This window comes from Salvelinus sp. IW2-2015, linkage group LG4q.2 (assembly GCF_002910315.2).
Source record: "Salvelinus sp. IW2-2015 linkage group LG4q.2, ASM291031v2, whole genome shotgun sequence".
In the NCBI taxonomy this organism is placed as follows: Eukaryota; Metazoa; Chordata; class Actinopteri; order Salmoniformes; family Salmonidae; genus Salvelinus; species Salvelinus sp. IW2-2015.
This window is the reverse complement of record NC_036843.1, coordinates 8,543,157-8,566,563: the sequence shown is the minus strand read 5'-3', so window position 1 is coordinate 8,566,563 and position 23,407 is coordinate 8,543,157. Positions and strand designations below refer to the sequence as shown.

Sequence of the window (23,407 nt, the reverse complement as noted above, 5' to 3'; positions counted from 1 at the left end):
AAATAAAATTAACACATAATTAAACAGCAGCAGTAAAATAACAATAGCGAGGYTATATACAGGGTGTACCGGTACAGAGTCAATGTGCGGGAGCACCGGTTAGTCAAGGTAATTGAGGTAATATGTACATGTAGGTAGAGTTAAAGTGATTATGAGCCTCCCGGGTGGCGCAGTGGTCTAGGGCACTGCATCGCAGTGCTAGCTGCGCCACCAGAGTCACTGGGTTCGCGCCCAGGCTCTGTCGCAGCCGGCCGCGACCGGGAGGTCCGTGAGGCGACGCACAATTGGGCTAGCGTCGTCCGGGTTAGGGAGGGTTTGGCCGGTAGGGATATCCTTGTCTCATCGCGCTCCAGCGACTCCTGTGGCGGGCCGGGCGCAGTTCGCGCTAACCAAGGGGGCCAGGTGCACGGTGTTTCCTCCGACACATTGGTGCGGCTGGCTTCCGGGTTGGAGGCGCGCTGTGTTAAGAAGCAGTGCAGCTTGGTTGGGTTGTGCTTCGGAGGACACGTGGCTTTCGACCTTCGTCTCTCCCGAGCCCGTACGGGAGTTGTAGCGATGAGACAAGATAGTAATTACTAGCGATTGGATACCACGAAAATTGGGGAGAAAAAGGGCTAAAATAAAAAATAAAATAAAAAAAGTGATTATGCATAGATAATAAACAGAGAGTAGCAGCAGTGTAAAAGAGGGGTCTGGGTAGCCCTTTGATTAGCTATTTAGGAGTCTTATGGCTTGGGGGGTAGAAGCTATTAAGAAGCCTTTTGGATCTAGACTTGGCAATCCGGTCCTGCTTGCCGTGCTGTAGCAGAGAGAACAGTCTATGACTAGGGTGGCTGGAGTCTTTGACAATGTTTAGGGCCTTCCTCTGACACCGCTTGGTAAAGAGGTCCTGGATGGCATGAAGCTTGGCCCCAGTGATGTACTGGTCCGTACGCACTACCCTCTGTAGTGCCTTGCCATCAGAGGCCGARCAGTTGCCATACCAGGCAGTTATGCAACCAGTCAGGATGCTCTCGATGGTGCAGCTGTAGAACTTTTTGAGGATCTGAGGACCCATGCAAAATCTTTTCAGTTCTCCTGAGAGGGAATAGGCTTTGTCGTGCCCTCTTCACGACTATCTTAGTGTGCTTGRACCATGATAGTTTGTTGGTGATGTGGACACCAAGGAACTTGAAACTCTCAACCTGCTTCACTACAGCACCGTCGATGAGAATGTGTTTGGTCCTCCTTTTCCTGTAGTCCACAATCATCTCCTTTGTCTTGATCACGTTTAGGGAGAGGTTGTTGTCCTGGCACTGCACGGCCAGGTCTCTGACCTCTTCCCTATAGGCTGTCTCATCGTTGTCGGTGATCAGGCCTACCATTGTTGTGTCATCGGCAAACTTGATGATGGTGTTGGAGTCGTGCCTTGCCATGCAGTCATGAGTGAACAGGGAGTMCAGGAGGGGAATGAGCACGCACCCCAGAGGGGCCCCCGTGTTGAGGACCAGCGTGGCGGATGTGTTTTTACCTACCCTTACCACCTGGAGGTGRGCTGTCAAGAAGTCCAGGATCCAGTTGCAGAGGGRGGTGTTTAGTCCCAGGGTCCTTAGCTTAGTGATGAGCTTTGAGGGCACTACGGTGTTGAATGCTGAGCTGTACTGTAGTCAATGAATAGCATTCTCACAAAGGTGTTCCTTTTGTCCAGGTGGGAAAGGGCAGTGTGGAGTGCATTAGAAATTGCATCATCTGTGGATCTGTTGGCGTGGTATGGAAATTGGAGTGGGTCTAGSGTTTCTGGGATAATGGTGTTGATGTGAGCCATGACCAGCCTTTCAAAGCACTTCATGGCTACAGATGTGAGTGCTATGGGTCGGTAGTCATTTATGCAGGTTACCTTAGTGCTCTTGGGCACAGACAGGGACTATGGAGGTCTGCTTGAAACATGTTGGTATTACAGACTCAATCAGGGACATGTTGAAAATGTCAGTGAAGACACTTGCCAGTTGGTCAGCGCATGCTCGGAGTACACGTCCTAGTCATCCGTCTGGCCCTCGACTTTGTGAATGTTGATCTGCCTAATGGTCTTACTCATATCGGCTACGGAGAGCGTGATCACACAGTCGTTTGGATTAGCTGATGCTCTCATGCATGTTTCAGTGTTACTTGCCCCGAAGCGAACATAGAAGTTATTTAGCTCGTCTGGTACGCTCGTGTCACTGAGAAGCTCACAGCTCACGGCTATCTTTCTGACAGAACACAGTGTGTATTTAATTACAATCACAAGTCTAGCTTTCTTGAGATGAATAGAGGTGTGCCCCAGGGTTCCATTTTAGCTCCTGTGTTGTTCTCAATTTKTATTAATGATTTGGTAAATGGGATGCAAACAGAAAAGTTACATCTATACGCAGATGATACAGTCATATATTCATGTSCTCCTCTGGTTCAGGCTGTTGAAGAGCTCCAGGCTGCTTTTCCGTCACTGCAGGCCTCCCGTTATGGTCAAAAAACTAAATTCTTTACCAGAGCTGGAACTTTGCCAGAGAATTGCCAGAGCATCTGGTGGCTTATCCACTGAAAAAAGTGTCATGGATGACAAGTTGTCTTTTAAAGTTCATGTGGATAATCTTGTGACAAACCTTAAATTGAAATTGGGTTTTTATTTTCATAATAAGGCTTGCTTAACGCTTATGGCTAGAAAGAAGCTTGTTCAGGCCACTTTTCTCTCTGTAATTGATTATGGTTACTTGTTGTATATGCGTGCAACCTCCATCTTACAGAGACTGGACTCTGTTAATTATGCATCCTTGCGCTTTATTACAAATGCCAAGTCACTCACCCTCCATTACACCTTGTACCAAATGATAGGTTGGACATCACTTTATACGCACAGAAAGATACATGTGTATGTGTTCATCTACCAAGCCCTTTTGGGTAAACTCCCTCTTTACCTCGGTCTTCTTCACCACCAGCAGTTATTTTTAAACCTTTATTTATCTAGGCAAGTCAGTTAAGAACAAATTCTTATTTTCAATGACGCCCTAGGAACAGTGGGTTAACTGCCTTGTTCAGGGGCAGAACGACAGATKTATACCTTGTCAGCTTGGGGATTCAAACTTGCAACCTTTCGGTTACTAGTCCAACGCTCTAACCACTAGGCTACCCTGCCACCCCAGTTACCATACCCGGTCTGCTAGGTGGTTGCTACTTAAAGTCCCCAGGACATTCACAGTATTAGGCAAGACTGCCTTCTCTTGTTGTGCACCAGAGGCATAGAATAGTCTACAATCCATGCTTCCTCTAGATATGTTAGTGCCACTGAAAGAATTTCTGTTACGGAGGAGTGTAAATGCTTTTTTTTTGCCTGGATCATGTTGTGTTGTATGGTATTGTTGTATGTTTTAATTATGTAATGTACTGATTGTTGCTGCCTTCTTGGCCAGTTCTCCCTTGAAAAAGAGACTATGGGTCTCAATGGGCTTTTCCTGGTTAAATAAAGGTTAAATAAAAAAGTCTGTAATAGTTTGCATCCGATGAGCGTCAGAGCCGGTGTAGTACAATTCAATCTTAGTCCTGTATTGACGCTTTGCCTGTATGATGGTTCGTCGGAGGGCATAGCGGGATTTCTTATAAGCTTCCGGGTTAGAGTCCCGCTCCTTGAAAGCGGCAGTTCCACCCTTTAGATCAGTACGGATGTTGCATGTAATCCATAGCTTCTGGGTATGTACGTACAGTCACTGTGGGAACAATGTCATCGATGCACTTTTGATGAAGCCAGTGACAGATGTGGTGTACTCTTCAACGCCATCGGAAGAATCCCGGAACATATTCCAGTCTGTGCTAGCAAAACTCGTTACATTTTGAATGCTTAGCAGGACAGGAAAATGGTCTAATTCACACACTTATCAAGAGAACATCCCTGATCATCCCTACTACCTCTGATCTGGCGGACTCACTAAATACATGCTTTGTTTGTAAAGGATGTCTGAGTGTTGGATTGAACCCCTGGCTATCTGTAAATAAGAAAATGTGTCCATCTGCTTTGCTTAATATAAGGAATTTGAAATGATTTATACTTGTACTTAAGTATATTTTAGCAATTACATGTACCTTTGATACATTTAAAACCAAATACTTTTAGACTTTTACTCAAGTAGTATTTTACTRAGTGACACTTTTACTTGTCATTTTTATTAAGGTATCTTTACTTTTACTCAAGTAGGAAAATTGGGTACTTTTTCCACCACTGCAAAAATGTTAATTCATTATAATCCACATATTAATTCACATTTCCTGTTACCTCAGGATTATTTTGCTGTTGTAGCAAACTGGCTCAAATCTGACATTTGTGTCTCCAATACAGGGATCATTTGCATGGTCTATTTGCATCTGTGAAAGTCTATACCAGCATCTACTGTGCCTCTGCAAAACTATTTGCATGTATGTATCACAGAGTCCTGTCAAGCCTTTATACCAACTTGCTGGACACCCAAGTCTATTTCTTCCATCGACCAAAGGCTTTCTATGTACTGAAACAAAACAACATTTCCAAACAACCAAAGAAAATCCTGCTATTGTGAATATTGGAAAGGATGAAAAATATGTCTAGTTCAGTTGGATTGGGTTACAGAGAAACAAGTGTGAAAAGCACATTAGTCATTGCTCTATAGTCTGTCCTGACAAACTGTTGACAGAAACTGAAACTGACCAGTGCACAATACATTTGGTTCTGGGTTTTGAGATAATTTAAATTATTAAAGGATGCGATGTTAGTATGTTTGTAAAATATAAATAATCCCTAATTTTGCATTATTTCATTTAGAAACAATTGCATGCCATACATTTTTGTGTTCAATTAATGAAAATTGAATTGATTCAGTTTGATAAGACTATATTTTATTAAAGTGTTTAAAGTTATGCCTGTGAGCCATAAGGTACAGGAGGCCCAGTGGTGAACAGGTACCCAATTGTCATACTTGACTAAAAGTAAAGATACCTTAATAGAAAAGGACTCAAGTAAAAGTGAAAGTCACCCAGTAAAATACCACTTGAGTAAAAGTCTAAAAGTATTTGGTTTTAAACCTACTTACAGTATATCACAAAAGTGAGTACACCCCTCACATTTTTGTAAATATTTTAGTATATCTTTTCATGTGACAACACTGAAGAAATGACACTTTGCTACAATGTAAAGTAGTGGTGGTACAGCTTGTATAACAGTGTAAATTTTCTGTCCCCTCAAAATAACTCAACACACAGCCATTAATGTCTAAACCGCTGGCAACAAAAGTGAGTATACCCCTAAGTGAAAATGTCCAAATTAGGCCCAAAGTGTCAATATTTTGTGTGACCACCATCATTTTCCAGTACTGCCTTAACCCTCTTGAGCATGGAGTTCACCAGAGCTTCACAGGTTGCCACTGGAGTCCTCTTCCACTCCTCCATGACGACATCAYGGAGCTGGTGGATGTTAGAGACCTTGCACTCCTCCACCTTCCGTTTGAGGATGCCCCACAGATGCACAATTGGGTTTCGGTCTGGAGACATGCTTGGCCAATCCATCACCTTTACCCTCAGCTTCTTTAACAAGGCAGTGGTCGTCTTGGAGGTGTGTTTGGGGTCGTTATCATGTTGGAATACTGCCCTGCGGCCCTGTCTCCGAAGGGAGGGGATCATGTTCTGCTTCAGTATGTCACAGTACATGTTGGTATTCATGGTTCCCTCAATGAACTGTAGCTCCCCAGTGCCGGCAGCACTCATGCAGCCCCAGACCATGACACTCCCACCACCATGCTTGACTGTAGGCAAGACACACTTGTCTTTGTACTCCTCACCTGGTTGCCGCCACACACGCTTGACACCATCTGAACCAAATAAGTTTATCTTGGTCTCATCAGACCACAGGACATGGTTCCAGTAATCCATGTCCTTAGTCTGCTTGTCTTCAGCAAACTGTTTGCGGGCTTTCTTGTGCATCATCTTTCGAAGAGGCTTCCTTCTGGGACGACAGCCATGCAGACCAATTTGATGCAGTGTACGGCGTATGGTCTGAGCACTGACAGGCTGACCCCCCACCCCTTCAACCTCTGCAGCAATGCTGGCAGCACTCATACGTCTATTTCCCAAAGACAACCTCTGGATATGACGCTGAGCACGTGCACTCAACTTCTTTGGTCGACCATGGCGAGGCATGTTCTGAGTGGAACCTGTCCAGTTAAACCGCTGTATGTTCTTGGCCACCGTGCTGCAGCTCAGTTTCAGGGTCTTGGCAATYTTATAGCCCAGGMCATCTTTTTTTGTAGAGCAACAATTCCTTTTTTCAGATCCTCAGAGAGTTCTTTGCCATGAGGTGCCATGTTGAACTTCCAGTGACCAGTCAGTATGAGGGAGTGTGAGAGCGATGACACCAAATTTAACACACCTGCTCCCCATTCACACCTGAGACCTTGTAACACTAACGAGTCACATGACACCGGGGAGGGAAAATGGCTAATTGGGCCCAATTTGGACATTTTCACGTAGGGGTGTTCTCACTTTTGTTGCCAGCGGTTTAGACATTAATGGCTGTGTGTTGAGTTATTTTGAGGGGACTGCAAATTTACACTGTTATACAAACTGTACACTCACTACTTTACATTGTAGCAAAGTGTCATTTCTTCAGTGTTGTCACATGAAAAGATATACTCAAATATTTACATAAATGTGAGGGGTGTACTCACTTTTGTGATATACTGTAAGTATCAAAAGTAAATGTAATTGCAAAAATATACTTAAGTATAAAGTATATAAAAGTGTAAAAGTATAAATCATTTCAAATAATTTTAAGTATATTTAAAACCAAATACTTTTAGACTTTTGCTCAAGTACTATTTTACTGGGTTACATTCAAAATGTAATGCATATTTTACATTTTTTTAATGAATGTGGTGAAGTAAAAGTAAAAGTTGTCAAAAATATACATGGTAAAGTAAAGATACCCCCAAAAGCGACTTAAGTAGTACTTTAAAGTACTTTACACCATTGAGTAGGCCTGTCAAACAACATTTCAAAATGATGTACGGTCTGTGTAAGTGCCCACAGCACATGTCACAGGAACATAATGGATTCTCAGAGGACATGAATGTGTCTCATTTGCAAGGTAAATCTACAGAGACGTAATGTCAACAGTATATCACCTAGTGCTCATAGTTAACTGTAACAGGAGTTAAGAGCGCTAACAAAACATTCAGCCATGACTCTCTCATCAGACGGGTAAGAATCCTTGATTGGTCTTATAATTTCTGTTTCACCATTTTCCTGATAATAACAATTATACTTTTTCTTCTAGAAAACAATATAAAAGACGATAGTTTGATAGTTGAAGGGTTTATTTCCAAAACGCTATATCCACTATATCCAGAAATGTTGGCTTATGGGTACCTTCATGTGTGTAAAATATTACTGTTCTCAGATTTTATATTCATCGATCTTCGATGTGTATGAAAATGTGTTTATTTTGCAAAACTCTACAAAACATTAAGAACGCCTTCCTAATATTGAGTTGCGTGCCCCCCCCCCCCCCCCCCCCCTAAAATTAATGCACTTACAGTAAGTCGCTACGGTTGAGAAAAGCATTTGCTAAATGACTAAAATGTCCAATATTACTACATTTTTTTCAATATTGATGCCACCAATGTATCATTTGTACATTTCTTTAAATGGAGCTGTAGTAAAAATGTAGTTATTTGTTATATTTTAGAGTGTGAAGTGGATATATAGCATTTAGCAAAAAAACATGATTATTTGTCTCTGAAATGAAACCATCAAGTGATATATTTTAACCAAATTAGATTAGATTTCTTCAATAAATAAAGGCTAATTTACCAACATTTCTGAAAATTGAAATATAGCATTTTGGAATTAAGCTCTTCAGATGTATATTAGACTGTTGTAATGAGCCTGTAATGATACATGTTTTCTTGGCTTGACAGATTAAGGCTATCAATGGAAGGGAAACTTTGGGGATTTTGTTTGACCACAGCCATTCTGCTCTGTGGCATTGGCTGCCAGTTCAATGCAAGTGAACGTCGTAAGTTAAGTTTTCCCTTGTAACGTAAACAACACCAAAATCCTTTGATTGAATGCTATATTTTTCATGTTCGTCAGTCAGAAATGCATTGCAAATTATATTTTTTCTTAAAAAGTGAATATTTAATTTCAAGGGGCTTAACTCTAATGTATTACTGGTGCATTTTAAAAAGGGATTCATATGTACATGGTATGGGTCAAAAGTTTTTGAACACCTACTCATTCAAGGGTTTTTCTTTATTTGACTATTTTCTACATTGTAGAATAATAGTGAAGACATCAAAACTATTAAATAACACATATGGAGTCACGTAGTAACCAAAAAAGTGTTAAACAAATCAAAATATATTTGAGATTTGAGATTCTTCAAATACCCACCTTTTGCCTTGATGACAGCTTTGCAAACTCTTGGCATTCTCTCAACCAGCTTCATAGTTTTGATGTCTTCACTATTATTCTACAATGTAGAAAATAGTCAAATAAAGAAAAACCCTTTGATGAGCAGGTGTTCTAAAACTTTTGAACAGTAGTGTATATATATATATTTTTTACAACAAATTTCAATAGATCTTGTTCTTAAATGTGTGCATTAACCTGCATTGTATTTCCAGGTTGTACAGTACTGATAGTGAACGATGACACATATTCAGGAGTCATTAGGAATGGGAAAGATAATCTATCTCAGAATGACTTTTCAGGTACAGTATGATAACTAACTAGTTAACAGAGAGGTGAAACATTGTCAAAATATAAGCTCATGTCTGTGCCACAGCTTAAGATATACACTGAGTATACCAAACATTAGGAACACCTTCCTAATGTTGAGTTGCACCCCCTTTTGCCCTCAGAACAGCCTCAGTTTGTTTGGGCATGAACTCTACAAGGTGTCGAAAGCGTTCCACAGGGATGCTGGCCCATATTGACTCGAATGCTTCCCACAGTTGTGTCAAGTTGACTGGATGTCCTTTAGGTGGTGGGCCTTTCTTGATACACAATGTTGAGCATGAAAAACCCAGCAGTGTTGCAGTTCTTGACACAAACTGGTGCACCTGGCACCTACTATCATAACCCATTCAAAGTCACTTCAATATTTTGTTTTGCCCATTCACCTTCTGAATGGCACACATACACAATCATGTCTCAATTGTCTCAAGGCTTAAAAATGTAACTAGTGACATCAATAAGGGATCATAGCTTTCACCTGGTCAGTCTATGTCATGGAAAGAGCAGGTGTCCTTAATGTTTGTATACTCAGTGTACATTGCCTTATTTCCAGATTGGATGGGGAATTGTACCTTACAGAAGGAATTCCAGAGGCTCTGCATCATATCCACTGGAGAGAACACAACAACATCAGGTAGTCTCACTTTATGTAAAACCTTTTGTAGATCTATATTACAGAGTCCAGTTATGGTTATTCAAAACATTCAAATTCATTTTATGAATACTTTGTTGTAATGCTGTATGTATCTTTAGAAAAATGTCATCCAGGATTCACCAACTGTACATTTGAAGTGAGGAAAGATAACAATTCATACTTCATAACTCTGAGTAAAGTTGCTGTCAACAACCAAGAGCTCAACTTGTGGTTTCCACTGAGAAAGAACATAACATGTATTCCATCACAGTTCTATCAAAATACTGCAGGTAAAGTAGACATAATAGTTTTTCTTCATAACATATACTTTTATCAGACATGTTTGGATAACATAGCCAAGCTACTGCAGCCGTCGAGGTGTAGGCTACAGCGTACTTGACTTTTGGAAGGCAGTTTCATGTTTTGCATTCAATAACTGTTAAATAGTGCCCTCTGCTGGTATATGCTAGATCAAACATACAAGTTCTGTATTGCAATCCTCCAGGMAGCCTACAACTACTGTTAAACTATTAGTCCTGACCTTTCAACGGGTTGTACATTTCCATTTAATTCCCATCAAAATAATACATCTACAAACACTTACACGAAATCCATAACATTAGCAATTAGGCAAAACATTACAGCGTATAGAGTATATATTCTGTGTTCTATACATCTGACTGTTTTTTATTTAATTAGGCAAGTCAGTGAAGAACAAATTCTTATTTACAATGACAGCCTAGGAACAGTGGGTTAACTGCCTTGTTCAGGGGCAGAACGATAGATTTTTACCTTGTCAGCTCAGGGATTTTGATCTTGCAACCTTTCGGTCACTAGTCCAACGCTCTAACCACTAGGCTACCTGCCGCACCCAACTGTAAAGCCTGCCTGTATAAACGGATGTAAAATAATTATGCTAGTACATTTTCAGACACATGCATGTACTGCCATTCTTAGGAGCCCATATCATATCATACATATCGTACTACACTGGCTCTGATGCTCGTCAGGATATGTGGCAGGGCTTGCAAACTATTACAGACTACAAAGGGAAGCACAGCCGTGAGCTGCCCAGTAACACGAGCCTACCAGACGAGCTAAATAACTTCTATGCTCGCTTCGAGGCAAGTAACACTGAAACATACATGAGAGCATCAGCTGTTTTGGACGACTGTGTGATCACTCTCTCCGTAGCCGATGTGAGTAAGACCTTTTAAACAGGTCAACATTCACAAGGCCGCAGGGCCAGACGGATTACCAGGACGTGTACTCCGAGCTTGTGCTAACCAACATGCAAGTGTCTTCACTGACATTTTCAAMCTGTCCCTCACGAGTCTGTAATACCAACATGTTTCAAGCAGACCACCATAGTCCCTGTGCCCAAGAACACTAAGGTAACCTGCCTAAATGACTACCGACCCATATCACTCACATCTGAAGCCACAAAGTGCTTTGAAAGGCTGGTCATGGCTCACATCAACACCATTATCCCAGAAACCCTAGACCCACTCCAATTTGCATACCGCCCCAGCAGGTCCACAGATGATGCAATCTCTAATGCACTCCACACTGCCCTTTCCCACCTGGACAAAAGGAACATCTATGTGAGAATGCTGTTCATTGACTACAGCTCAGCGTTCAACACCATAGTGCCCTCAAAGCTCATCACTAAGCTAAGGACCCTGGGACTAAACACCTCCCTCTGCAACTGGATCCTGGACTTCTTGACTTGCCGCCCCCAGGTGGTGAGGGTAGGTAAAAACACATCCGCCACGCTGGTCCTCAACACGGGGGCCCCTCTGGGGTGCGTGCTCATTCCCCTCCTGGACTCCCTGTTCACTCATGACTGCATGGCCAGGCACRACTTCAACACCATCATTAAGTTTGCAAATGACACAACRGTGGTAGGCCTGATCACCGACAACAATGAGACAGCCTATAGGGAGGACGTCAGAGACCTGGCTGTGTGGTGCCAGGACAACAACCTCTCCCTCAACATGATCAAGACAAAGGAGATGATTGTGGACTATAGGAAAAGGAGGACCGAGCACGCACCCCCATTCTCATCGACGGTGCTGTAGTGGAGCAGGTTGAGAGCTTCAAGTTCCTTGATGTCCACATCACCAACAAACTATCATGGTCCAAACACACCAAGACAGTCGTGAAGAGGGCACGACAAAGCCTATTCCCTCTCAGGAGACTGAAAAGATTTGGCATGGGTCCTCAGATCCTCAAAAAGTTCTACAGCTGCACCATCGAGAGTATCCTGACTGGTTGCATCACTGCCTGGTATCGCAACTGCTCGGCCTCCAACCGCAAGGCACTACAGAGGGTAGTGCGTACGGCCCAGTGCATCATTGGGGCCAAGCTTCCTGCCATTCAGGACCTCTATACCAGGCAGTGTCAGAGGAAGGCCCTAAAAATAAAGACTCCAGCCACCCTAGTCATATACTGATCTTTCTGCTACCGCACAGAAAGYGGTACCAGAGCGCCAAGTCTAGGTCCAAAAGACTTCTTAACAGCTTCTACCCCCAAGCCACAAGACTCCTGAATAGCTAATCAAATGGCTACCCAGACTATTTGCATTKCCCCCCCACATTATTTTAAGGTGCTGCTATTCTCTGTTGATAATCTATGCATAGTTACTTTAACTCTACTCTACCTACATGTACATATTACCTCAATTACCTCGACTAACCAGTGCCCCCGAGCATTGACTCTGTACCGGTACCCCCTATATACAGTATAGCCTCTCTATTGGTATTTTACTGCTGCTCTTTAATTATTTAATTATTTGTTACATACATATTTTTTTTTATCCTTATCTATTTTTTTTTTACTTAACACTTATTTGTGGTTAAGGGCTCGTAAGTAAGCATTTCACTGTAAGTTCTACACCTGTTGTATTCGGCACATGTGTCAATAAAATCTGATTTGATTTGATATCATAAACAGCAGGAGAGATCTAACTGCATAGTTTTATTTGTAACAGTTACTATTTTGATATCAGTATGATTTAACCATGTGCTTTTAYAATTATCTAAAAGGTGATCAGACTACTCCGGTGAAGCCAGAAACCTTCTGTGGAAAGAATTCAACCTATGATGCAGATGCTTGCAGAAGTACAGTACATGCCAAACATTTATATACTGTCATAMTGTTAAAATGAATAATTATTTACTGTACTGTGGTTCTAATGAAGAAGTTCATACTAGACATTCAAATGTGGTCTGAGCAAGATGCATCGTTTTTGTTTTGATTGATTTGCAGATAAGACCCAAGATAAATTCATTCTTAAGATCACTGAGGCGGGACCAATTAGTTGTCTAACATGTGACAACCCTGTTAAGAAGCCGGATATAAACATATGTTTACCCAGCGGCCAACTGGAAAGCTCAAGTGGGGTCATAAGTGCTGATTTGGCATCGTAAGTTTTTAGATTTAAGAAGCACATACAGTATACAAAATATATACAAAAGTATGTGGACAACCTTTGAAATTAGTGGATTTGGCTATTTCAGCCACACTTGCTGCTGACAGGTGTATAAAATCAAGCACACAGCCATGCGATCTTCAYAGACAAACATTGGCAGTAGAATRGCCTTACTGAAGAGCTCAGTTACTTTCAACGTGGCACTGTCATAGGATACCAGCTTTCCAAAAAGTCAGTTTGTCAAATTTCTGCCCTTCTAGAGCTGCCTATAAGTGCTGTTATTGTGAAGTGGAAACGTCCAGAAGCAACAACGGCTCAGCCRCAAAGTGGTATGCCACACAAGCTCACAGACTGTAGAGTGCTGAAGCGCATAGCGCACAAAATTCATCTGTCCTCAGTTGCAACTCTTACTACTGAGTTCCAAACTGCCTCTGGAAGCACAAGAACTGTTCGCCGGGAATTTCATGAAATGGGTTTCCATGGCTGAGCAGCCGCACACAAGCCTAAGATCACCAAGCTCAATGCCAAGCCTTGGCTGGAGTGGTGTAAAGGTTGCCGCCAATGGACTCGGGAGCAGTAGAAACACGTTTTCTGGAGTGATGAATCACTCGTCACCATCTGGCAGTTAGACGGACGAATCTGGGTTTGATGCCAGGAGAACAGTAGAGTTTGGTRGARGAGKAATAATGGTCTGGGGCTGTATTTCATGGTTCGGTCTAGGCCCCTTAGTTCCAGTGAAGGGAAATCTTAACGCTACAACACACAATGACATTCAAGACGRTTCTGTGCTTCCAACTTTGTGGCAACAGTTTGGGGAAGGCCCCTTCCTGTTTCAACATGACAATTCCCCTGTGCACAAGGCAAGGTCCACACAGAAATGGTTTGTCGAGATCGGTGTGGAAAAACTTGAYGGGCCTGCCCAGAGCCGTGATCTTAACCCCATAAAACACCTTTGGGATGAATTGGAACGCCRACTGCGAGCCAGGCCTAATTGCCCAACATCAATGCCCGACCTCACTAATGCTTTTGTGACGGAATGGAAGCARGTCCCCGCAGCAATGTTCCAACAACTATTGGAAAGCCTTCCCAGACGAGTGGATGCTGTTATAGCAGCAAAAGGGGGACCAACTCCATATTAATGCCCATGATTTTGGAATGAGATGTTTGACGACCAGGTGTCCATATACATTTGGTCATGTAGTGTATTAATACAGTAATACTAATAGTTTATGTGGCAACAAACATCTTCTAGTGGAGCTGGTGTAATGGTGGTGATAATAATCACATTGGTTTTAAGGGATTTTATGTTTAGGGTTTTATGTTCATCGCAGCAAAGTCTAGAGCATGGCAAACTCAGATCTCATCTATATTTCAACGTTCTCTCACTATGACAGTGAGGCTATGAAAAATCTCTCCTCGTTGACTAAGCTGATGGGAAACGCCAGCACTGCAGCCATTTCAATGGGAAAGGTTAAAGGATTCCTTAGTAGACTTCATAAAGAAGACCCCAAGGATATCAACTTTGGTTTTTCCCCTGACAAGGATATGAGTGTAAGTACATTAACGTGATCACTAGAGGTARAACAATGATTACTAATAGTCCGTTAACTTATTATGAAAGTAACTGTTTTATTCTTAAACTAAATACAGAGAACTGTACACAGATTGATGAAGATTGAAATGATAATTATTCTCCTTTGTAGATTGTTGAAGACAAGAATGCTATGAAGAAATATTTCAATCGATCTGTGCGTGTGTCCAAAGAAGCTTATGACATGGCACTCAATAAGAGTGGAACTTTTGTCGGGGTTCTTGTCTTTCCCAGCATGTCCCAGGTAAACCTAAAAATGACTTGGACTAAAAGTTACTTTTTAAAAGCAGTAATTTGATATACTGTATTGTTAAGCATAAGAGGTTACAGGTTACATGTCACAGGTTACGTTACACTTCATCCTTCCAACATGTCATCTCCTCGCTCTTTCTAGGATGAAAAGAAGAGCATTGTTCTAAATGGTGAGGTAGTCGGAATCGAAATTGGAGTCCACATAGCTAATCTCACAGACACCATTGATATTGAGTACAGAAATGTTGATAAGGTAAGAGAGAAGTTGTATCATGTTGCAGGAACATATTTTGATTAGTAAGGCTATGCACAAAATAAATATGGAGATGCATAAATGATATGTTTTACACAGGTGGGATTCAATGTMTTTTGTAATTCCTGGAATGGCAAAGGTATTTCTCTTTCTTTCTGTACGTTTTCAAACCCTTTTCTTTTAATTTATAGAACTTTAATAATTTAAAAGCCAAATATTCAACAACTTCCAACAGAGAGGATTGTGGGATCTTTTTCTCTTTTAGGAAAACTACCCAATTGGACCACAGATGGTTGTCAAACCTTGGAGAGCAACAACAGCATAACGTGCCAATGCACTCATTTATCCTTTTTTGCTATACTAATGGTGAGACATCCTCTCCATCATCTCCTGTTTTGAAGTCATGTTTCTGTGTCACTTTTAATCACATCCATAAGCTTATCCACTTGCTCACTTGCTCACTTGCTCTTCCTATTGTGATCATACACAGTCCCCTCCACCAAAGAACATCAGTGCCTCAGATGTGGCATCTCTAACCTACATTAGCTACATCGGCTGTGGACTGTCTATGTTCTTCTTGGGAACGGCTCTCTTCATGCAGTTTGTGATAAGGTATTTTTCATTATTCAACACAACACCGTACAGTGTGAGTATGATGACCAGTAGACCTCTATAGCAGGCTGGCCATGACGAGGAATACTGACGCTGAAACAACAAACTTTTTTCACTTCTGATTTCACAGCAAAACCAAATCTAGCCAAGCAACCAAGATCCTTGTCAACCTCTTCTTGGCTATGTTGTTCCTGAACCTGACCTTTCTGACCAACGAGACCATTGCAGCTATGGGGAGCTATGTTGCATGTGTCATCATAGCAGCAGTCATGCACTACTCCATGTTGTCCACTTTCACCTGGTTCCTCATTGAGGCGGTCCACTTGTTCCTGCAGCTGAAGAAACTCAACGCTAACATCAAACACTATATGCTGAAAGTTTACGTTGTGGGATGGGGTGAGAACAGAGTCATATTAGGGTGTATTAGAATGCTGCTCAATGTACATTACTGATTGACACAACAATCTTAATTTAATCACTGTTGTCACAGAGAACTGTCCTGCAAAGCAGGAAATGCAAACTTGCAGTGTATTCAAGGTTTAAAAAAGCTTTTAAAGTTTGTCATTTCCACTTAAAAATGACAGACTTGATTTTCCCTAACGAAAAATGTATCAACCCCTACAGTACTGTCCATTAATTATAATCCACATATTTCACATTTCCTGTTGCTGCAGGGTTATTTTCCTACTGTGAGAAACTATTCAAATTAAAATAAAATGTGCCTATGGTATTATCTCCTCTGATTGCACAAAATCATACCAGTTGCAACAGGCATATGGCATCAACCCAGTGTGTTTCTCATTTTCTCCAGTCCTTCCAGCTCTAGTGGTCATCGTCCTTCTGGGACTGCAAAAATATACATTAATGTCCATAAAAACAGATGATGGAAAATCAGTGAAAATGTAAGTGGAAATGTGACTTTTGGAATTGTCTGTTCTTTGCCCTAATGAGATGACAATCACAAACCATTTACCTGACTTGACTAGTTAAATACATTTCCCTTGTACATTTCAGGTGCTGGATCATTGACATCAACATCCATTATGGAGTCAACATCGGCTACTACGCCTGGGTGTTTGTCTGGACTTTGACCATCTTCATCATTGTAGTGAGACAGATCTTGTTCCTGAGGAAGACCAATGTAGGCAAGGGCCAAAACGACCCAGCGTCCAAGAACACCCTGACCATCCTGGGGCTCCTATTCCTGCTGGGCCTCACCTGGGGCTTTGCCTTCTTCAGCTACGGACCCATGGTTATCCCATCCTACTACATCTTCAGCATCCTCAACTCCTTCCAGGGTAGGCATCACTCAAAAATGACCTGTGTTTAGTGTGTGGATGTCCATGTACATTATCATAGGGCCAGGACCTTTTGCCTAACCATGTGACCTGACCAGGTTAAACTTCCAGATCTAGAGATTTTCCAGGTCAGGTCATGTGGCCATGGGGAACTCCTGACCATAGATGTGTATCATAGTTTATGTCTAAAGCTATTCCAGGACTGATAGTGACTGAGCTTCCATCTTCCTCTAGGCTTCTTCCTGTTCCTCTACTACTACAACACCAACAAAATTGTTGGTGATGACTCTGTATTCACCAACCAGACCAGCTCTACTTTTTCAAACATTTATGACGTCACTCCCGTTCACAAGAAGTAGCTAAGATTGGGGCCGATGGTGTATCTTACTACACTAGGTTTATAATTGCAATACACTAAGCACAAAATGTTTTTAAGATGTTTAATACCCTATTTAATAAATAAAAAAGTATGCTTATCTTTGTGAAATTTCTGTAATTTATWTACACTACCGGTCAAAAGTTTTAGAACACCCACTCAATCAAGGGTTTTTCTTTATTTGTACTATTTTCTACATTGTAGAATAATAGTGAAGACATCAAAACTATGAAATAACACATATGGAATCATGTAGTAACCAAAAAAGTGTTAAACAAATCAAAATATATTTTATATTTGAGATTCGTCAAAGTAGCCACTCTTTGTCTTGAGGACAGCTTTGCACACTCTTGGCATTCTCACAGCCAGCTTCACCTGGAATGCTTTTCMAACAGTCTTGAAGGAGTTCCCACATATGCTGAGCACTTGTTGGCTGCTTTTCCTTCACTCTGCGGTCCGACTCATCCCAAACCATCTCAATTTGGTTGAGGTCGGGGGATTGTGGAGGCCAGGTCATCTGATGCAGCACTCCATCACTCTCCTTCTTGGTAAAATAACCCTTACACAGCCTGGAGGTGTGTTGGGTTATTGTCCTGTTGAAAAACAAATGATAGTCCCACTAAGCGCAAACCAGATGGGATGGCCTATCGCTGCAGAATGCTGTAGTAGCCATGCTAGTTAAGTGTGCCTTGAATGAGTAGGTGTTCCAAAACTTTTGACCGGTAGTGTATAATCTTTTAAATAAAATATACATATTGAAAATTATATCAATATCAATGTTGTTGCTACTGTATAGAAGGTTAACAAAATCATTTAGATTAAAGGTAAATTAAATACATTTTTCAACTTTAAATGTATCCTCTCCAGCACCAGCCCAACATCAACATACGTGAAAATAGCACATTCTATGTTTTCTACTAAAAAGATAAGTGTTTCCGATAAACCTCATCAACCAATTAGTAGACAATTAGTAGGCAGTGCCTACTCATAATTGGTTAAAATCACATGATGCACATTTTGCGCCATTTTCACATACAGTATGTTGATAAATATGAAGTTGACGTTTTGAAAAATGTCCCTTCAAGGTAATGAAATCTTAATTACTGTATAGCAAATCAGTAAATCAGTTTGACACAAGGGGTCAGTCTTGTTCAACTTTATATCTTACTATAATGTGAGCGCTGATCAGTTACGTCTCTCTCTGTCTCTCTCGCTCTCTCTCTGTATCGATCTAGACTGTTTTATACAAGTTGTAAAGCGAGTAAAGTAAAGTCACTTGGTATAGAAACCTAAACAAATAGTAATAATAAATAGTAACAGCAGTGGTGAATGTGTGTGTGTGTCTTCTCTGTCTGTGTAAAACATTGAGGAAAGGCAGTGATTCACTCTGACTAAGCTAAAGGAGAGACATCCAAAACCAAGGCATGGTTCAATCACTTGTTTTAATAAACAACAGTACGGACATCAAGAAAAACATGACCCTTCTATAAGTGATGTGGTTGACAAGTGGTCACCACCCACCAAAAGGAGGAACATGCTGTTTCACAGAGGAGGAAAAGGCCTTTCTGTAACTGCAGAGAGAAAGTACCGCTGGGGGCTGCGCTAGCGCTTTTGCGTGCCTGGAGAAAATTACCCAGTGCCTAGAGAGAGTAGTATCCACTGAGTGGGGGTCTTAGCAGTCTAACCAGGAATGATCTCATGGTTACCTATAGTGATTAACAGCCTGAAGGCAAGTCAAATTTCTCCTCAGTTTGTCTGCATTCCTGTAAGATCAGAGTGTGCAGTAACTTTGATTTTGTATTAAGTATAGACAGACAAACTTGGTTTAGTGGTACAAAGCAAAAAGGAAGAATTGCCGTAGTGTATAGGTTGACTACTCTATTGCAATCCAGCTTCTCTTCTCCAATATTTCTTACTTTCAGAAGAGTTTTGGCCTGGGATATACACTATTTGCCTCCCCCAACCTTGAAAGCATCTGTTACATTTTTCTTGCCTTGAAACCACAAGATCCGGCCTCGTAAGGGGTGGCTTGTCAATGCTGAAACCATACAGGATTGTTTCAACGGCGTCTGCCTGCTGATACAATTAGTTGGCACAGTGTTCTGTGTGTGGCCAGGTTCTGCTAAACTGACATTTGCATTGCATTGTTGCTGGAATGTGTGGGTCGGGACAAAGAATGTGTTCTATCGTACAGATGTGAAACTGTTATTGTGAATCAAACTGACATTTGATGTGGCATCACTGGCATGCACTGAATCAGCTCAGGAAGTTGTTGGGAGAGAGCAGTCTGCGGATATTCCTGTTCTGCAATTCCACTTGTAGTGATGATTTTTAAGTCCCAGTGGATCGGTTCATAGTCCTACTTAACTAACGCAGAACTCTGAGTGGAAGAGAACAAGCAGGAGTTTGTAGAACGACATCCAGAGAGACAACCTTGTTTATGTATCTATAACTGATTCCACAGGACGTGCTACCTGTCCCAGACCTGCTGTTTTCAACTCTCTAGAGACCGCAGGAGCGGTAGAGATACTCTTAATGATCGGCTATGAAAAGCCAACTGACATTTACTCCTGATTATTATTTGACCGTGCTGGTCATTTATGAACATTTGAACATCTTGGCCATGTTCTGTTATAATCTCCACCCGGCACAGCCAGAAGAGGACTGGCCACCCCTCATAGCCTGGTTCCTCTCTATGTTTCTTCCTAGGTTTCCTCTCTAGGTTTCTGAAGCAGCTCCCTTCATTGTGCTGCACATTAGTCATGGTGGCTTCAAATACAAAATCAAATTTTCCTCCAAAATGTCGAGGAACTCAGAAAAAAACTCAACATAATGATTTACTTGTATTTATTTTCTCTATTTTCTCTCTATCTCTGTTCATCGAAATGTCTGTCTTAAAAATGGGCAATTAATGATTAACTCTCTAGTATATTGACTTGGACCAATAATGGCTGATTTCCATTTTTTCCTATTGTGTGTAAATCTCTGCTGAGGCGACATTTCAGAACAATCAAAAAGACATTMTAGTGCCTGAACATATGGCTTGTGAGGTGCAGAAACGATAAATTAATCATGTTAAAACTTTGGGACACAATCTCCATTACTTACATGGCTGACTGAATGTTTTTTTTAAATATGAAGAAGCAACGAAGAATGTGCATTTTAGCCATAATTMCACTTTATTTTGTTTCCTTTAGCGGAGGAAAATTGAGGAAACACTTTAATTGCTCTCAATCTATTAAGTCGTGGAAGCCCAAATGTACAGCTGAGGTTTGGATAAGGCCCAATGTGTATTTCAGCACTGGCATCCATCTCCAGAACTCTCAGACAGATAATTAAGAGAGAGGACTTTCCTTCCCATCTCTTTACTGATATTAGCAAAAGAGAAACAGACAGACAGAGAAACAGACAGAGAGGGAGTCAGACAGAGAGGGAGTCAGACAGAGAGGGAGACAGATCGATAGAGAGGGAGACAGACAGAGAGGGACATGATAAACATGAGTCCTTTGTCCTGATCTTGTCCACATTCTGATTGTGGACAATTGATTGGGATCAGATCTTATAAGTAAGTGTAAACAGAGACACACAAAGAGCGAGGGAGCAAGAAGGAGATAGACAGTGAATCCCAAACCACCCCCTCACCCCTACCAACTCGCTCTGAGGGCCCTCCGTTGTCACGTGTTGTTGACGAAATGAAAGAGTGGCAATGGGATCCATAAACCCATCAACCTCTGGACACACTCCTGATCATGCAATTCATGTTACACTTTTAAATATTAAAACGAGCATGAACTTCAAATGAACAAATTCCCCCGTCCTTTTACAAGATATAAACTTCCTTTTATCTGTTACGTGTCAAGTTTCAAAATCAGACATAAACAAATGCACATGATTTTATTTGTCACATGTGCCGAATACAAGCATACCATGAAAAGCTTACTTACAAGCCCTAGGCACGCCTCTCACCTTTTTAAATGAAATTGTGCAAACTACAAACATATTGCATATTGCGGGATAGCACTCTGAAGCATGCTGCCTTGGTGGCTCGGTCGAAGTTGCTATTTGAGGGTCTAAATAGCCCCTATATCCTCGATCATTTTCACTCCCTCAGCTTTGGGAAACTTGCAGAAATGGCGGAGGCGCACATGAACGAGCAAATGAAGGGTGAATTAGGATTAACACACAGCGATTTGTGGATATGAGTCTGTTTGTGGATGCTGCAACAATTGCTAATAACCCATCCGCAACTGCCTGACTATATGTGATAAAGTTCAAATCTGAGTCCCGCACCCAACTAACTCACAAATATAGCAAATGCGCTGCAAAGTCAGAGATGTCGGAAAAAATTGCATGTGGTGCAGATTTATTTTTTTATCTCCTAATTTGGATATACAGTTGAAGTCGGAAGTTTACATATACTTAGGTTGGCGTCATTAAAACTCGTCCACAAATTTCTTGTTAACAAACTATAGTTTTGGCAAGTCGGTTAGGACATCTACTTTGTGAATGACACAAGTAATTTTTACAACAATTGTTTACAGACAGATTATTACACTAAGTTGACTGTGCCTTTAAACAGCTTGGAAAATTCAGGAAAATTATGTCATGGCTTTAGAAGCTTCTGATAGGCTAATTGACATCGTTTGAGTCAATTGGAGGTGTACCTGTGGATGTATTTCAAGGCCTACCTTCAAATTCAGTGCCTCTTTGCTTGACATCATGGGAAAATCTAAAGAAATCAGCCAAGACCTCAGAAAAAAATTGTAGACCTACACAAGTCTGGTTCAKCCTTGGGAACAATTTCCAAACGGCTGAAGGTACCACGTTCATCTGTACAAACAATAGTACGCAAGTATAAACACCATGGGACCACGCAGCCGTCATACCGCTCAGAAAGGAGACGCGTTCTGTCTCCTAGAGATGAACGTACTTTGGTGCGAAATGTGCAAATCAATCCCAGAACAACAGCAAAGGACCTTGTGAAGATGCTGGAGGAAACAGGTACAAAAGGGTCAATATCCACAGTAAAATGAGTCCTATATCATCATAACCTGAATGGCTGCGCAGCAAGGAAGAAGCCACTGCTCCAAAACCGCCATAAAAAAGCTACGGTTTGCAACTGCACGTGGAGACAAAGATCATACTATTTGGAGAAATGTTCTCTGGTCTGATGAAACAAAAATAGAACTGTTTGGCCATAATGACCATCGTTATGTTTGGAGGAAAAAGGAGGACGCTTGCAAGCCGAAAGAACACCATCCCAACCGTGAATCACGGGGTGGCAGCATCATGTTGTGGGGGTGCTTTTCTGCAGGAGGGACTGGTGCACTTCACAAAATAGATGGCATCAAGGGGCCTCCCGGGTGGCGCAGTGGTCTAGGGCACTGCATCGCAGCGCTAGCTGCGCCACCAGAGTCTCTGGGTTCGCGCCCAGGCTCTGTCGCAGCCGGCCGCGACCGGGAGGTCCGTGGGGCGACGCACAATTGGCCTAGCGTCTCCGGTTAGGGAGGGTTTGGCCGGTAGGGATATCCTTGTCTCATCGCGCTCCAGCGACTCCTGTGGCGGGCCGGGCGCAGTGCGCGCTAACCGAGGGGCCAGGTGCACGGTGGTTTCCTCCGACACATTGGTGCGGCTGGCTTCCGGGTTGGAGGCGCGCTGTGTTAAGAAGCAGTGCGGCTTGGTTGGGTTGTGTTTCGGAGGACGCATGGCTTTCGACCTTCGTCTCTCCCGAGCCCGTACGGGAGTTGTAGCGATGAGACAAGATAGTAATTACTAGCGATTGGATACCACGAAAAATTGGGGAGAAAAGGGGGTAAACATTATTTTTTTTAATTAAATTTTGTGATGCCATCTAAATTATGTGGATATACTGAAGCAACAACTCAATGCATCAGTCAGGACGTTAAAGCTTGGTCGTAAATGGATCTTCCAAATGGGCAATGACCGCAAGCATAATTCCAAAATTGTGGCAAAATGGCTTAAGGACAACAAAGTCAAGGTATTGTAGCGGCCATCACAAAGCCCTGACCTCAATCCTATAGAAAATGTGTGGGCAGAACTGAAAAAGTGTGTGCGAGCAAGGAGGCCTACAAACCTGACTCTGTTACACCAGCTCTGTCAAGGGGAATGGGCCAAAATTCACCCAACTTATTGTGGAAAGCTTGTGGAAGGCTACCCAAAACGTTTGAC

General features: G+C 41.9%; 1 protein-coding gene across 1 annotated transcript; it reads left to right on the top strand.

Annotated features, from left to right (window-relative positions):
* Positions 1–7,140: 7,140 nt before the first annotated feature.
* Positions 7,141–17,983, top strand: LOC111963240 (adhesion G protein-coupled receptor G3). Its single transcript, XM_023986546.2, has 17 exons — positions 7,141–7,230; positions 7,950–8,047; positions 8,658–8,744; positions 9,323–9,403; positions 9,523–9,693; positions 12,451–12,525; positions 12,674–12,830; positions 14,231–14,387; positions 14,540–14,671; positions 14,822–14,932; positions 15,032–15,071; positions 15,198–15,298; positions 15,423–15,544; positions 15,675–15,940; positions 16,356–16,446; positions 16,559–16,842; positions 17,077–17,983. The coding sequence occupies exons 1-17, from the start codon at positions 7,211–7,213 to the stop codon at positions 17,199–17,201; spliced, it is 2,118 nt and encodes a 705-aa protein (XP_023842314.1). The 5' UTR covers positions 7,141–7,210; the 3' UTR covers positions 17,202–17,983.
* Positions 17,984–23,407: the final 5,424 nt, after the last annotated feature.